Source organism: Ctenopharyngodon idella, chromosome 4, assembly GCF_019924925.1.
Source record: "Ctenopharyngodon idella isolate HZGC_01 chromosome 4, HZGC01, whole genome shotgun sequence".
NCBI classification, from domain to species: Eukaryota; Metazoa; Chordata; class Actinopteri; order Cypriniformes; family Xenocyprididae; genus Ctenopharyngodon; species Ctenopharyngodon idella.
In genome coordinates, this window is record NC_067223.1 from 7,339,937 (window position 1) to 7,356,056 (window position 16,120).

A 16,120-nucleotide genomic window follows, 5' to 3' on the forward strand; every position below is an offset into this window, starting at 1 on the left:
AAATTTGGGGCTAATGTTTATCAAAAAATTCGATCACCCCCATCGTTTGTGCTGTTGGTGCAATTATGGGCTTTAAGTGATCCTAAACATAAAGTTAGCATGTTTCACTAACCTTAACAACATTTTTTTTTAAAAAGGTAATGGGCAAAGGGATCTCTTTTAAGCATTTAAAACAGATGTGTTGGGACAGGAGGACAGAAAGAGAGATCGAATGAATGAAAGAATGATTGAAGGGAGATAAAAGGTGAGAAAGATCTGTTTGTATCAGAGGAGAGGCTTCATTAGTGTCAGAGAGAGAGTGTAAAATGGTTTCGGGTCACTGCTCTGAGGTCCAATAACGCAGGGAACAGGGAGCACATGTCCCCTTTGATAACATTGTCAGCTCAGACATAGCCATGTTTACTCAGCAATTTACTGTCAGTCAATTCAAAAGGGATAAAGACATCAAGACGTGTGTGTATTTGTGCTTGTTAACATTGCCCTATGGCACTGGACAGGTTAAGACTTGCTCTCTGACAGGTTATAAGCAGTGTGGCACCCATCTGGCTTCACAAAGCAAAGAGAAAATGTGCAAGCAAAAAAAAATTACGTTGTGTGTTTGTTATTTAAAAAAAAAAAAAAAAAAAACAGGCTGTGAATTAGCCTGAGGATGCAGCTATGTTTGCTAGCTGGTCTTTGCTATCAGGCAAGGAGAGGGCAATTTAGTTTAACCCTTCTAAATATCAATATTGACTAACTGCTGTTTCTTGCTTTCTGTTTTCCAAAATTCAGTAAACTAACTGTGAGAGGACCGTGCTATCCCTGCAGAAAAAATGCAAAATGTATGTCACTGTGTGTCACACTGAAAGGCAATATTGAATAACTTAGCTGTTTCAATGAGTCAACACTAGGGGGCACTAAAGAGAGACTCTTATTCAAAACTGGAAGCTAGGCTGAACCAATGCAGTAGCTTTCCAAATGTTATTTTGTAAAATAATACAATTAACATTTTTTTTTTTACTCTTTTCAGGTTATCAAGCGTGAGAATGGCCCTCCACCCTTGTGTTCTCGCTTTCATGCTCATATGGAGGCCTGTCCTGTCCGTTTTAGAAGTCCACATTTCCTAAACGTGCACTCCAGAACAGGGCCTAATCGTCTGGGGCAAAAACAACAGCAGCAGAGCCTGAGTGCTCCACAACCTCAAATATGGCCAGGTTAGTACTGCTATACAGTCCTTTTATGGATATATTTTCCCATCCCGGTTAACTACCATCATTTAAAAACAGGCACACTTTAACAAAGTACCCTTTCTACAATGAAAGTGAAAAGGAAGGCCATTGATACAAATGATATATCAGGTAGGCTATCATTCTGTTATTTGAGATTATCGGTCAATACTGAATGTTTAATTGTGAATGCTGATTTCCTCATTTAGATTATTTTGTCATCATCTATCATCTAATGCTTTGCCATCATCATCATCTAATGCTTATTTCTTTAGCCAATCTCAAAATGAACACCTGTTTTTCATATTGTACATTATAATGTTGTGATGCCTAAATTTACTTCTAAATAGTTTTTATTGTTTTATTATTATTATTATTTTTAGACAAAATTCTATTTTGGCCATAACACGAAAATAATTAATGGCTTATTAGTAATATAATTTTAATATTGGTTAATCCTAATAACTAATATTCAGAGTAACGATTCATACTGAATAACAGCAATTGTCCTTCAGTATTGAAATGATCTTCCTTATCAAAACACACTTATAACCCAACCACTCTTTTAACTAAACAAAATGGTCTGAAATTTAAAGTATGAATCTAAATAAATGTCATGTATCCATTATGCTCATATTTGTGTGTTTACTATAGCGCCGCCCTCCTGGTGGCTTGATACTTCCATTAGGCCTCTGCTGTGGTGTGAAGGTATTTGAGCAGGATTGTCATTAACGTGCATCAGGACCATGTCTTTCAGAGCGGGCTTGGGAGTCAACAGAGATGGGAGCATTACTCTACATCACAGGCCAAAACTAATTATACAGCCATATGGTGCTCGGAGACTCTAACAATCAAACCCGACCTGCCTTTAGCTCCCCAAGGAGAGAGTAGGGGGGCGAGGCCGCAACAGTGCGATATGACACATGTCGTTCACACAAATACATTGTGTGTGTGTGTGTGTGTGTGTGTGTGTGTGTGAGACTGTGACAGATGGACTAGGCAATGGTATTGTAAGAACAGCAGTGCAGCTATGTGCTTTCCAGCCTCTCTCTCGTTTTTTCTCTTTCCCCTCACTCAATCCTTTTCTCTCGCTGTTCTGTCCTCTGACTCCTCAGTGACACAGACTGAGAGGAACAAGAGTGTATTGTGTAGGGGCCTCTGGTCTGCTTCAACACAGGCCCCTGCTGGGGGACTCACACCATACTGGCCTGGGGGACAACACACGATAAGGGACGAGAGCCAGAGACGGTTGGTTTATTAGTGTGCGTTTTTCCCGTTAATTCCATGGCCAAATACAACACAAATCTCCACAGTATGAAGCTTTCAACCTGGCAGGGTTGTGCGGCATTCAGTTTAATTGAGAATGTCTTTTCAATTTAGAATCAATTCCTACATTTGAATTGAAATTTAAAGAATTTTATATTAACAAATTTTAACTAAAAATTTTTTTTATCATTTTATTCCAAAAATTTGAAAAATATTTAATTTTGAAAGTTTATAGGCGACAGACAGACAGATAAACAGATAGATAGATGATAGATAGATAGATAGATAGATAGATAGATAGATAGATAGATAGATAGATAGGGACCCACCACTAAGACCCTCTATAGCACATCCTACTGAATAAGCACAGTGGATATGGGGCCCACCCAAAAAAATGTTGTTCCAAACTCTGTGAATTTTAGCCACGACCCTTGTCATAACAAGACATCTTCACCGAAACATAATTTCTCATTGTGGTTCCATCAGCAAGAGAAAGCCCGGAAAGGAATACTGCACATCATGAAACAGGACAGTCTGTGAAAATCTCTCCCAGCAGGCATCAGCATCAAGGGCCATCGAAGAAAGAGTGGGGCTTGGCTCATTTGTTTGCTTTGCTGTCATTGCATCCATAATTAGCTATATGGGGTTTCTAATCCCAATTATGAGAATGAGTTCCTTCATATAGTGGTTGCAAGTGGTAATTATCATATCTTAGAGTCACTCTGCATTCTGAGCTGGGAACTGGACAGCTGCTCCTGCAGAGGGGCAGAGTTTTCAAGGGGAAGGGGGGTGTCCGGGGCCCTTGTTAGGAACCAGGGGCCCGCAACAGGCAAAAGACTGTTTGCTCTGAGGCTCAGTGAAGTAGGGCAGCGTCAGCTATTGGGCTGGGTGGCCTTTGCCTCTCTCCTCTCCTTTTTAGCTGTAAATGATGATGAATACGCTTTCTGCCTGACCCTCATGCAGGACCCCCATGTTAATTATTCAGGACCTCTTTTTGTGTGTGCCCTGAACAATGCCTGTCATTAAGCTTGTGTGTGTGTGGATGTATGTGAGTGTGTGTTTGAGTGTGTCTTGTTCATCTCTACATGAGACAGCTGCAGTCTGGGTGCTCTGTGCTGCGGTATGGTTTGCTTAGTGAAGGATTTCTGCTCTTGTGCATTTGCGATGCCCTTTTTCATTTGCATTTTTGAGTAAAGATTCCCTAAACCTCACTCTCCAGTGTAACCCTAACCTTGACCCAGATGTAATCTCCCCTTTGACCAGGGATGTCCAAGCCTGCCCCAAGAGGACCACCATCCTGCAGAGTTTAGCCCCAGCCCTCCAACCAATTAATCAACATCTATTATTTTGAAACTTCCAGGCAGGTGTGTTGGAGCAGAATGAAGCTAAGCTCTGTAGAAAGGTGGCCCTACAGAAGCAGAAATGGACACCCCTGCCCTGAACCTCTGCTACCCCTTAGAGTCGGGTTGTCCTCATATCCACTTTCATTTTAAATGATCTCAACCTCTTCTTTCTCCAGGCATCAGGAGGCACCGAAACATAGATAATTCCAGTAGTAACCAATTCAGTGTGTTTCTGCCCCATGCACCTGGATCCCCTACTTCTCCAGCACCCCCAGCAAGTCCTTCTTTGACTCTCAAGTTTGCTGATAACCCTCAGAGATCCCAAATCCTGAATACACACTTCCAGCTGACAGATAAAGAAGAAGATGCATCCACTGCTCCACAAGATCTGAATCAAGGACACCATGAAATGGCTGAAGAAGAGACAATGACACCAACGACTCCAATGTCCACCCCGACAACCCCAAGCATACCAGCCACCCCAACCACTCCAGGCACCCAAACAACCCCAAGTACCCCAATCACTCCAGGCACCCCAACATCTTCTGTGACCCCAAATTCTCTTTCTGATTTCAGCCGCCCTTCGTCAAGCCAGTTTAGCCGTAGCACAGACCTGAACAGTAGCTTCTCAGACGCCCTGTCAGGTACACAGTTCTCCTAATACTGACTTTGCACACTTCGTTATCTTTTAATGAAAATGTAAATGGTGCAATGAAGATATCCCTAATTGACTTATCTCTGCACTCTCTTTACATTAACAGTGAACTTCAGTGTTGACCATGATGCTAATAATAGTACCGATGACGAAGACAATCATGCTTATGACCTCAACCAGAATAATGATTATCAAGAGGGCTGCTCTACTTCTCTCCCCGAGCTTCACTTCAGCTCTGCAGGAAGTTGCAGTCAGGCCAGCTCACGAAAGGAAGTCCTTCAAGCACATCTCTCTAGATCTCTTACATCCTGCAAACAAGAAACACCTTCCACTTGCTTGCCAGACACTCCACTTTACATCTCTAAAACTCCTCAATCACGGCAAACCTCAGCCGTCCAATGGTCCACATATGAAAACCTGCATGGACGCCTCGGATCAAGCCAGTCTGGCCTGAGCATTCAGTCACAAAAGCCTGATTGCTCAGCAGTGGATAGTCGGTCAGAATGGAACCTTTGGCCCGTGCTTCCTCCCATCATGCCTCAAGAAGATGAACTGCAAGGTGAGTTTTAATGGGAGATAAACATCTATTGTTCTAATCTAAATATAAGCTAACTATAATGACTATTTCATAATAACAAGAAGCACTTCAGAAAATTGTGTCAAATATTAAGAATTGTTTTTAAAGAATTATTTAATGTTGATATTTTTTGACCCCCTTTGTTTTTTAAGAAAAAAAAAAAATTATACTTAAATCAACAAATAAAAAAAATGCCAGAGGGACAAGATAAATATATATTTTGTGACTTAATTTACTTACATTTAATTTTCTTTTTTTTATTCAAGATGTGTTGTCTGGAAATCAATATTAATATTGTACTATTATAGTGTAATAATTTTTTTTTTGTTCTCAAGTAAATGTTTGATGTTTAGCAAATTTTTACTGGAAAACATGACAAAATACGGGTTAGGAAAATGTTTTTTTGCATTATAATGCATATTGCCATTTTTTATATGAATTAAGATTAGTCTATTAATGAACATGACTTGCTATTCTTTTGAGGATATTTTCAGAGATTACAATCCAGAAAGAATAGCAAAATTTGATCTCATACACACACACCTACAGACACTGTACGCTTTATTAGACTGAGTCTTGTGTATTCATCCACACACGCTGGGGGTCAGTTGGGCCAAACAGAATTGAACATTCACCGTACCTCAAACATGAAAGAGAACAAAAGAAAATCAAAGTCCTACATCACGACCATGAGCTTCAGCTTTCTCTACAGAGGGACTAAGTCATAAATATGGCAAGGAGCTTTTCTCTTCTCTTCTTTACTGAAAGCAGAGGGAAAGCGAGGGGGTTCTTTTGATAGGGAATCAGGCTGGTACCGTTTGATTCCCCAGTTCAAAGCGGCCAAGGCCTTTACAATGGGGGACGAGGGGGGTGGTGGTGATGCCGGCTGCGACGTGTTCTTCCCTCTTAGCCTCAGCCTCCCGCGTTCCCTTCTTTCTTCCTCTTTTCTCTCTCTATTCTCTCCGCTCCCTGAAAGGCAGACGTGTGGAGCGGCGGTCATAAATCCAAGCTGACCGCCGCCTCTCTGACGGGTGAACAGTGAGTGAGCCTCAGCTACAATGCGTATCTCTTAGATGCCCTCCATGCGCTAATTTACCGTCCAGTCAGGAAAAAGAGCCAAGGCCACTGACATCTGACTCAAACTGAGAGTTCATGAAAGAAAGCAAACAAATCAGAATTTGCAGATAGATTTCTTCGTCTTTTCTCTCTTTTTTTGTCAAAGGAATGATAAAGTGACTATATGTGCCTTGTTTACTCATTCATGAGGCCAGACAGATAAATATATCACTGATGTGATAGTGAAGCTGGGGTTTAGTGGGAAATAAAATGCAACAGAAGGGCAGAAAATTATACTTGGGGGGGCATCGGTGACCTTTTCCTAACTTGTGTGTGTGTGGTTGTGTGTACAACTGCCCGGCTTTCTGTCACCCCCCCATGCTATGGTCCAGCAGTCATGGGCCGACCCTACTGCGACCTCTTTTACTCCCATCTCAAGAGTGTAACTGTCCTTGACAATGAGCGGGACCCCCAGGCCTCACTGAGACACCCCTACCACACACATACTGCCTGGCCCTGACACTGTCCATACCATTTGGCCAGCAAGAGAAAAGAGAGAGGGAAAGTAAAAAAAGTTGCTACAAATATAGCACATATGGATTTGACACCAACTAAAGAGACCCTGTCACTAAACATTCTCACTCAACCATTTAAACATACACACACAACCTGATGTTTATGAGGCAAATATACATTTTAATAACACCTTCCACCAGTGTCAGAAATGTCCTTCAATTTCTGCTGAAAATGTTTGAAATAATTGTCTACTTTCAAATTTTGACTTGAAAAGCACCAATAGGATAACTGAGGATGAAACAGACATTTCAAAAAGTGTCATCTAATTTCTGATTGGTAAGCAAGGAGTGTCACACAAAGGCTTGGGGTCATATGAAGTGTAACGATCAAAGCTAAAATACAATACTTTTATTCAGCAAGTATGCATTACATTGATCAAAATTGACAACTGACATTTAAAGACAAATAAATGCAGGCTTGGTGGACATAAGAGGCTTTAAAAAAAAAAAAAAACACTTAAAGGGACAGTTCACCCAAAAATGAAAATTGTCACCACTTACTCACCCTCAAGTTCTTCCAAACCCGCATGAGTTTCTTGGTTCTGTTGAACACAAAAGAAGATAATATAAGAATGCTGATAATCAGTTGACGGTAGCCATTGACTTCCATAGTAGGAAAAAAAATACTATGTCAGTCAATGGCGAAGAAACCCATACAGGTTTGGAACAACATGAGGGTGAGTAAATGATGACAGAATTTTCATTTTTGGGTGAACTGGAGTGGATGGAGAAAATCACCATTGAGCATTTTAGCACAAACATTTTGAGTATCAGGGCATTTCTGTCACCTTTCAGTGGCATTTTACCCCAAGATTTCTGACCCTGCCTTCATCCAACCTATAGGCTGGTGTACACAAAATCCATGCGCACTCCCTTACAGACACATAGACCATCTCAAGAAGCACTTGGCTGAAGATGACGGCAAGCTTGACAGCACCAATATGCTTTGAAGTGTTGAGTCAAGTCCCTCTATTGTGTGTGTGAGTGGTAAGCTGAGGCCTGCCTACAATAGCTGTGTGTGTGTGGCTTTGTTTGAAAGGCCTTGTTTGTATGTATATATATATATATATATATATATATATATATATACACACAGTGGGTACGGAAAGTATTCAGACCCCCTTAAATGTTTCACTCTTTGTTATATTGCAGCCATTTGCTAAAATCATTTAAGTTCATTTTTTTCCTCATTAATGTACACACAGCACCCCATATTGACAGAAAAACACAGAATTGTTGACATTTTTGCAGATTTATTAAAAAAGAAAAACTGAAATATCACATGGTCCTAAGTATTCAGACCCTTTGCTCAGTATTTAGTAGAAGCACCCTTTTGATCTAATACAGCCATGAGTCTTTTTTAGGTCTCTCCAGAGATGCTCAATTGGGTTTAAGTCAGGGCTCTGGCTGGGCCATTCAAGAACCGTCACGGAGTTGTTGTGAAGCCACTCCTTTGTTATTTTAGCTGTGTGCTTAGGGTCATTGTCTTGTTGGAAGGTAAACCTTCGGCCCAGTCTGAGGTCCTGAGCACTCTGGAGAAGGTTTTCGTCCAGGATATACATGTACTTGGCCGCATTCATCTTTCCCTCGATTGCAACCAGTCGTCCTGTCCCTGCAGATGAAAAACACCCCCACAGCATGATGCTGCCACCACCATGCTTCACTGTTGGGACTGTATTGGACAGGTGATGAGCAGTGTCTGGTTTTCTCCACACATACTGCTTAGAATTAAGGCCAAAAAGTTCTATCTTGGTCTCATCAGACCAGAGAATTATTTCTCACCATCTTAGCAAACTCCATGCGGGCTTTCATGTGTCTTGCACTGAGGAGAGGCTTCCGTCAGGCACCTTTCCATAAAGCCCCGACTGGTGGAGGGCTGCAGTGATGGTTGACTTTCTACAACTTTCTCCCATCTCCCGACTGCATCTCTGGAGCTCAGCCACAGTGATCTTTGGGTTCTTCTTTACCTCTCTCACCAAGGCTCTTCTCCCCCGATAGCTCAGTTTGGCCGGACGGCCAGCTCTAGGAAGGGTTCTGGTCGTCCCAAACGTCTTCCATTTAAGGATTATGGAGGCCACTGTGCTCTTAGGAACCTTAAGTGCAGCAGAATTTTTTTTGTAACCTTGGCCAGATCTGTGCCTTGCCGCAATTCTGTCTCTGAGCTCTTCAGGCAGTTCCTTTGACCTCATGATTCTCATTTGCTCTGACATGCACTGTGAGCTGTAAGGTCTTATATAGACAGGTGTGTGGCTTTCCTAATCAAGTCCAATCAGTATAATCAAACACAGCTGGACTCAAATGAAGGTGTAGAACCATCTCAAGGATGATCAGAAGAAATGGACAGCACCTGAGTTAAATATATGAGTGTCACAGCAAAGGGTCTGAATACTTAGGACCATGTGATATTTCAGTTTTTCTTTTTTAATAAATCTGCAAAAATGTCAACAATTCTGTGTTTTTCTGTCAATATGGGGTGTTGTGTGTACATTAATGAGGGAAAAAAATGAACTTAAATGATTTTAGCAAATGGCTGCAATATAACAAAGAGTGAAAAATTTAAGGGGGTCTGAATACTTTCCGTACCCACTGTATATATATATATATATATATATATATATATATATATATATATATATATATGTGTGTGTGTGTGTGTGGAAGCAGACAATGTAAAAAGTGCAGAAAAGGGAATCCAGCAATACCTGTAGTAAGGGGAAGCTTTAATAAATTCTAAAAATTACCAAAGGCTCTCAAGCTGAAACGTTTTGGTAATTTTTAGAATTTATTAAAGCTCCCCTTACAACAAGTGTTGCTGAATTCCCTTTTTTTGTACTTTTTACATTGTCTGTCTATTGAGAATCTGTCTGAGATTAGAATATAAAAACCTAAAAGTTGTGTACACAAACAACTTGTAGCTTTTAAATGTACCAAGTTATTACGAGGCAATCGTTGTCTCTTCAGGGTGTTAAAAGACGTTTAACACCCTGTTAGCATTATGTGTGTATCTGTTTACCACAGAAGCTATGGGCCAAAAGTCATTCCCAGGAATTGAGACATTGCTGCAGGGGAGGGTGTGATGCTGGTGGTTGTTTCGCTCTTGGAGGTCCTTGCTGACAATATACTTTCAGCCCGGGGCAATAATAAAACTGTAAGCTGGTATGACAGCTGAGGAAATAGGTTAAAACGTCCATTGCGATAAAATGCAAATTCCTGAAAAGAGTGCATAGAGTACATAAATGTTTACACAGTATATTGCGTTTGTATTTACACATAATTGGGCCATTTCAGGTCAGTGTATAATGGAAGGGACCCCTGACTCCCAGTCCAACAGGTCCCAGTCTGATATCTTTGCTGAGCTGGATGATCTGGCCCCTCACTCAAGTTCCTGTGTGTCCCCAGACCACCCAGCCGGGAGTCAAACTGACCGATCCTCACCTACCACAGGTAAAATTGTTAAAAAAATGGACACAATCCAAGCAGATGCTTTTTATATTGTCATTGTACTAAACAGAAGTGATATGGCCTGGAAGATTCACTTTGTATTAAGTTTATTATTTATTTATTTATTTAAAAAATCCAATTTATTTCTGTGATGCAAAGCTGAATTTTCAGCAGCTATTACTCCAGTCTTCAGTGTCACATGATCCTTCAGAAATCAATATGTTTGTGGAAACTGTGATACATTTGTTTCTTTGAATAATAGAAAGTTCAAAAGAACAGCATTTATTTGAAACAAACATATTTTGTAGCATTATAAATGTCTTTTGCTTTTTTTTTTTTTTGCTTTTGATTAATTTTTTTTTTTTAAATCTTCCTGATTCCAAACTTTTGAACAGTAGTGTGTATATATAACAGTAATGAACACTGTTGTAAACTATATGCAGATTTGTTTTTTACTGTTCAAAACTCTGTGAATTTGAATTTTTCCCCCTCATTTTTGGAAGCACTTTTTGGTTGTTTAAATCCCCAACCCTAAATATAAGCTATAATAATATTGATGCTTGCCATTAATAACAGCTCTCCTCTCTATGACAAATTTCATCCATTGACTTTTCTGTAACAAACAGATGTTGCTCCATATTTAAAAGTTGTTCCAAGTAATCAGTTTATCATCTATGCTTATTGTGAACGAGGGGGGTGGCACAGATAATCATGTTTGTTTTAAAGCTTGGATACTGGTTCGACATGCCATTTTCATTTACTCTCTGTTTCAACAGAAATGGCCACTGGTAAATAAGTCAGGCATGGAAAGTTCAAATATTAAGGTCTAAGAGATTAAAATCGTTTGCTGCTGTGTAAACTTTGTTTACCAGTGTACTAACTGGCCTCGGCATTGCCCTGCAGACATTATTTCAAATCTGTTTGTTGTTGTCAAAAACCTAATCCTTCAATTTGACACAGTCCCTGTCCTCACTCTGTGTGTGTGTGTGTGTGTACACTGTGGTCAGAGAGAGAGGGGGACAGAAACATTACCTAAGTGAATTTTTCCCTCAGGATTTCCTCCCGACTCCTGACAAGGTGTTAAGCGTTTCCGGCATGACCTGACCTTCTAACCTTTCTAGCTCCCTCTGGACGACTAACATGTGTTTGTAATGCACAATGTCCAGCTGCATAGACACCAGGCACTGTAATGCATGTCATTATGTTTAAATGCATATGAACTAATTGCCAGTAGTGTTTTTCCTCTTTTGAAATGTTTTAAGTTTTGTGTGCTTCAGGAAAACTGGATAGCTCAGGGATTTAATAAAGATGCTATAAAGAAAGTTTCTATCTGGGTGGCGGTGTTAGACCAGGTTTCAAAACTAGGCTTTGATGTCTTAAAGAGTTAGTGAGTCTTTTCTACAGTAAAGATGAGAAGGTGTTATATGTATTAGTGAACAAACTTTACCAGTCACACACAGGCTGACCTATAGTAATAGAAAAATCTCATTGAGATGTCACTGATATCTCAGTTTTTTCTCCTAGACTCCAATGAGATGAATAATTTTTTTTAATACTCTCATTTATTTGATTTTTATCCTTTAAAAAAGTGAATAATCTCATATGGTTCTCCTAAAACCAGCATAAATGTTATGTCAGATGTTGGTGTACTGGTGTTCCCACCAAGTTTTTTTAAGCAGCTTAAGACTTCTACGGTTAAACAGGTTCAATAGAAAGATCATGTGATTGGTTTTCGCATGTTTGTTCTTTAAAGGAGTTGTAGGAGAAACATCTAAGACAAAAACTGATACTAAAATTAGACATAACTGAGAGCACCTGAGATAAGTACTTTTTTCATCTGGGGACATTTAAAAAAAATGGGGTGATTGTTACACATTATCCCTCAATCAGTTTGTTTTTCATCACATTTTTACATCTCTCCATCTTTTGTCTGTGTTTACAAATGGAGGCGTAACTCCAAAAGGCACTGGCTTATGTAAATTGTAATCGAGTGTCTATAAAAAAAATAACGTGTGAGGTGCTGAGATTCAGGGCTCAGAGTGAGAGAGTGAATTCTCTGAATTGCCACACCTCAGTAGTGTGGGTTGAAGATTTGCATATGTGGCCCATAGTGATAGTGATCCCATTTCCACAGGGTGTGACCGCAAACACAGGACCCTTATGGGACATGATGAAAGTGTAATCCTTTAACCCTCTTTTAAAAAAAAAAAAAAAAAAGAAAAAAAAAAAAAGAAAGGCATGGTACATAGATTTCAGACATGGGCACAGTTTCACATGACACATGTCTTTTTGAAATGTATATGGAAGATTTACAGTCAAACCAAAAATTATTCAGACATTTTTGATATATTTTTACTAGTGGGTGCAGGACACTATAATTCATTTATGTAAGTGAGGATAATAAAATAAAGTAAACTGTGACATATTATACCCAAAAATTCTTCATACAGTGGACTAACAGTAAAATTGATAAAAAAAATTTGGAACCAAAAATTATTCAGACACTTTGACCTGACCATGTTTTGCTTAAGTGTTATCTGACATAATTAAGATTATTTTTTTCTGTCACAGTTTAACTCTGAGATCTTGTCATATTTTATTACCGTTTTTTAAACTATAGTGAATAAACTGTAATAATGAATAAAATGTTTAAGATGTCTGAATAAATTTTGGTTTGACTGTAAGTTGTTCAACAGCCCTGAATATTATATTATATTATATTATATTATATTATATTACATTATATTATATTATAGAGTTATTGGTACTACAGTAAATTTAATTTAACTTGGTAAAAAAAACCCTAGGCATTAGCCATTACTGTCATCAAAAAAAGAAACTGTATAAATTATTCTTTAGTATTTACATTCAACAAGTTTTCTTCAAAAAGCAGTCACATGGAACAGCCTAAAGGGAAATGATGTTTTTTAAAAATGTGATAAAAATGTGATCTTCTTAAATTTTTAAGGTCATTTTGGATACATGCATATGAATAATAAAAATATTTGAAATATATTTTATATAAATAAATTATATAAACATTAGATATATTATATATTAGAATATTAATTACTATATTATTTTGCTCAACCAGAGCCCACAAAAAAAAACAAAAAAAACACCACAATTACATGTATATCTCATTATGTTTAATTTAGATCACTCTTATTTATCACTGATTTTAGAAAAATCTTCTGTTCTTCCATTTTCATTAAAAACAAGTCAACAAAAGTGCTTTTATTTCACATTCACATCAAATTAGCTATGGGTGATATGCTTTTCTTTCAATTTTTTTTTCACAGATCTGAGCCCTGGGCTTGCGGCACTGACTGTGGGATGTGATTCGGGTGATCTAGGATCTTTGTCCCGCGTGCAGCTTTTGCTATTGGACCGAAAAGGATCCGAAAGCCCTGGTTCCATCCCAAGCCCTGAATGGTGTATCACTCCAGACGGGGAGGAGTATGAACCTGGCCTTAGAGTCTGGAGCTCGGGCATTCCCCAATATTATCAGTCCACAGGTACAATACATATCATATAGCAAGCTGCCAAGCACCTGTCCAGCGTAGCGGTAGATATGTGCGTCCGTTTATGTGTGGGTGTGTGCACGTATAAGCTTGCCTGTCTATGCGCGTATTTGCGCGTAAAAAGGCAGACGCATTGGGCCCTGCTATCTCTCCCCGTCACCTCACATCAGATTGCGATGTTTACATTCACGAGCAACAGCGCCTTGATTGCCTTTAAATAACTCTGAAAAATAACAGTTAGGAGGGGGGGAAAAAATCCCAAGAGGAACGGTTGATTTGAGTTGGGGAAATTTGGCAATTGTGCTGTGTAAAAGAGAGGGCGTCGGGGAATAACGTTACGGGTGTGCCGATTGTTGGCCGTCCTTGAGAGTAATGTTTTTAGTATTTGTCTGTGTGTATGTGTGTGTGTGTGACCCCATTGCCGTTACCTTTGAACCAAAGCCGGCATGCCTCTCATCTGTTCCAGGGCGCGCGGCTACAAGTCCTTAACTGAAGCCATAAACATGAAGCGGTTTGTTGCTCCTCCAAAAAAATGCTTTATGGAGTTATGAAAAAGTCATATTAATCAAGATAAAAAACGGGTCAAGTTTATCATTAACCCAAAACCTCAGTTCATCCACACGTCTGATCGCAACGGCCCCCCTATCAGGACTTGATCCTGCGATGCGACTATTGTGCATTGTTCAGGCGCAATCCACAGATAAAGGCACTACAAAGGAAGCCCACGTGCGGCGGATCAGATCTGGGTGCAATCTTGATGGGATGTGTTTTGAAATAGTGTTAATGTGTTTCTAAAGTCTGGCACAAACATGCACGGCAGCGCGTGGAGGCCAGGCTCCTCGCTAGGTGTGTCTGCACCTGGCATGCTCTGAGTAGACAGGTGCTGCTGCAGGTTTGTGAGGCACCATTTCTATCAGTATTTGCAGAGGGATTATGGACCTTCAGTCATGTCAAATACAAGGCATTAATCACTCACTATCGTCCCTCTTCATGTATTTCTTTTGCACTTTTATATATATTGTCTGCCCTTGTTTTCAAGCATGCGTGTGTCTATTTGCAGTCCTGGACAACCGCAAACCATTAAGTGGCAGAAACAGTGGCCAAGATTCTTTGGCAACTTTCAAGGGACGCAAAAAGTGCCCTGGGGTGAGTACCTTGCTCATAAAACCATTTCAACACACACATAGAGGAATCTACAAGCGACTTTATGGCTCTCGTTTCTATATGGAGGCGACTGGGGGATTTCTGCTTGCTGCTGGGCGGCAGGTGTGGGGCTAATCAGTCAATACGGACGAGAAAAAGGTGCAGCCGCAAGGAAGTTGGGCTCCTCTGACTTGCCACGCTGATAAGGGGGCTGAATTTTAGGGCATAGATGTGCCACAGTGGGGCCAGAGGGCAAGGTTTAGGAGGTAAACAGTGTCAGCGAGGGGTACGAGGACACAAAACACTGGATGCAGGTGCAAAGGGATGGAGGCATTAATCTTTCTTTTATGAAGTAAGGAGTAAGGCGAGGGGAGGGGTATGGTGGCCGAAACATGAATGTGTTGTAAGCTGCTGTCAATTAAGTTCTGGTACAATAGATTTTCCCCAGGACTGATTACTGTTGGCACAAGGGAGGCCATTGCTTCTCTGCAGCACAGCAGGGCACACATCTAGCACGACCATGGCCGCAAACACACACGTTCACATTTGGTGGTTATACACTTCTGTCCTGCTTGTGTTAACCTGTTTGTGTGTTCGTTTTGGTGCTTTTAGCTCATCAGTGTGGAGAGTGGATCAAGGACATCATCCTCTTGTTCTGTCAGCTCAAGAGTGTCTGAGAGCAGCTCTAAGAACCAAAAGAAACCCACCTGTGAGGACCAAGGTGTACAATCACTCTTTTTTATTTTCCTTAGTGTATTGACTACTGTGATATGTTAAATTTTTAAATGGGTGGTTTTAAATTTTTCTCTGATCTATTTTCCGTGTATGTGTAATATTCTTGCTCTTCTGTAAAACACTTTGGTCAGCCTGGGGGCTGTTGTAAATGTGCTATACAAATAAAATTGAAATTGAAATTGAATTAAAATTGAAATCACTCACACCAACATTTGATTACAGTCGAGAAATGACACAGATGGAAATTATATAAATGCTCACACTGTCTCTTAACCCTTTCACTGCTGATATCATATATATATATTTTTTTGCTTTAATGGATTTTCCAGGTTCAGTAACCTACATTAAGCTCAGTTCATAGCATTCGTGGCATAATATTGATAACCACAAAAAAATATGTATATTTTTTTTTTACTTAAAAAAATAAAAAATAAAAATAAAAATAACTACAGTGATGCACTTACTGAGGAAGTGAATGGGTCCAATCCAGAAATATTAAAATGCTCACTGTTTCAAATGTATAGTCACAAGACCTGAACAATTCTTATTATTTTCTGTGTGAAGTTATATCCAATTTTAGAACTTCACAGCCTAACGTCA

The 16,120-nt window shown here is 39.7% G+C and overlaps 1 protein-coding gene across 7 annotated transcripts in view; it reads left to right on the forward strand.

Moving 5' to 3' along the window:
• LOC127511352 (uncharacterized) overlaps positions 1 to 16,120 on the forward strand; it is a 57,372-nt gene that overhangs the window by 16,662 nt on the left and 24,590 nt on the right. For 3 of the 7 annotated variants that reach the window (XM_051892131.1, XM_051892132.1, XM_051892130.1), the window contains 7 exons: positions 1,010 to 1,193; positions 3,991 to 4,458; positions 4,576 to 5,028; positions 9,966 to 10,121; positions 13,421 to 13,636; positions 14,703 to 14,788; positions 15,398 to 15,506. In XM_051892131.1, coding sequence (XP_051748091.1) covers positions 1,010 to 1,193; positions 3,991 to 4,458; positions 4,576 to 5,028; positions 9,966 to 10,121; positions 13,421 to 13,636; positions 14,703 to 14,788; positions 15,398 to 15,506 — 1,672 coding nt within the window. Of the gene's footprint in view, positions 1 to 1,009; positions 1,338 to 1,962; positions 4,459 to 4,575; positions 5,029 to 9,965; positions 10,122 to 13,420; positions 13,637 to 14,702; positions 14,789 to 15,397; positions 15,507 to 16,120 lie in introns of all 7 variants that reach the window. The other 4 variants (XM_051892135.1, XM_051892136.1, XM_051892134.1 and 1 more) reach the window with 4 other exon arrangements.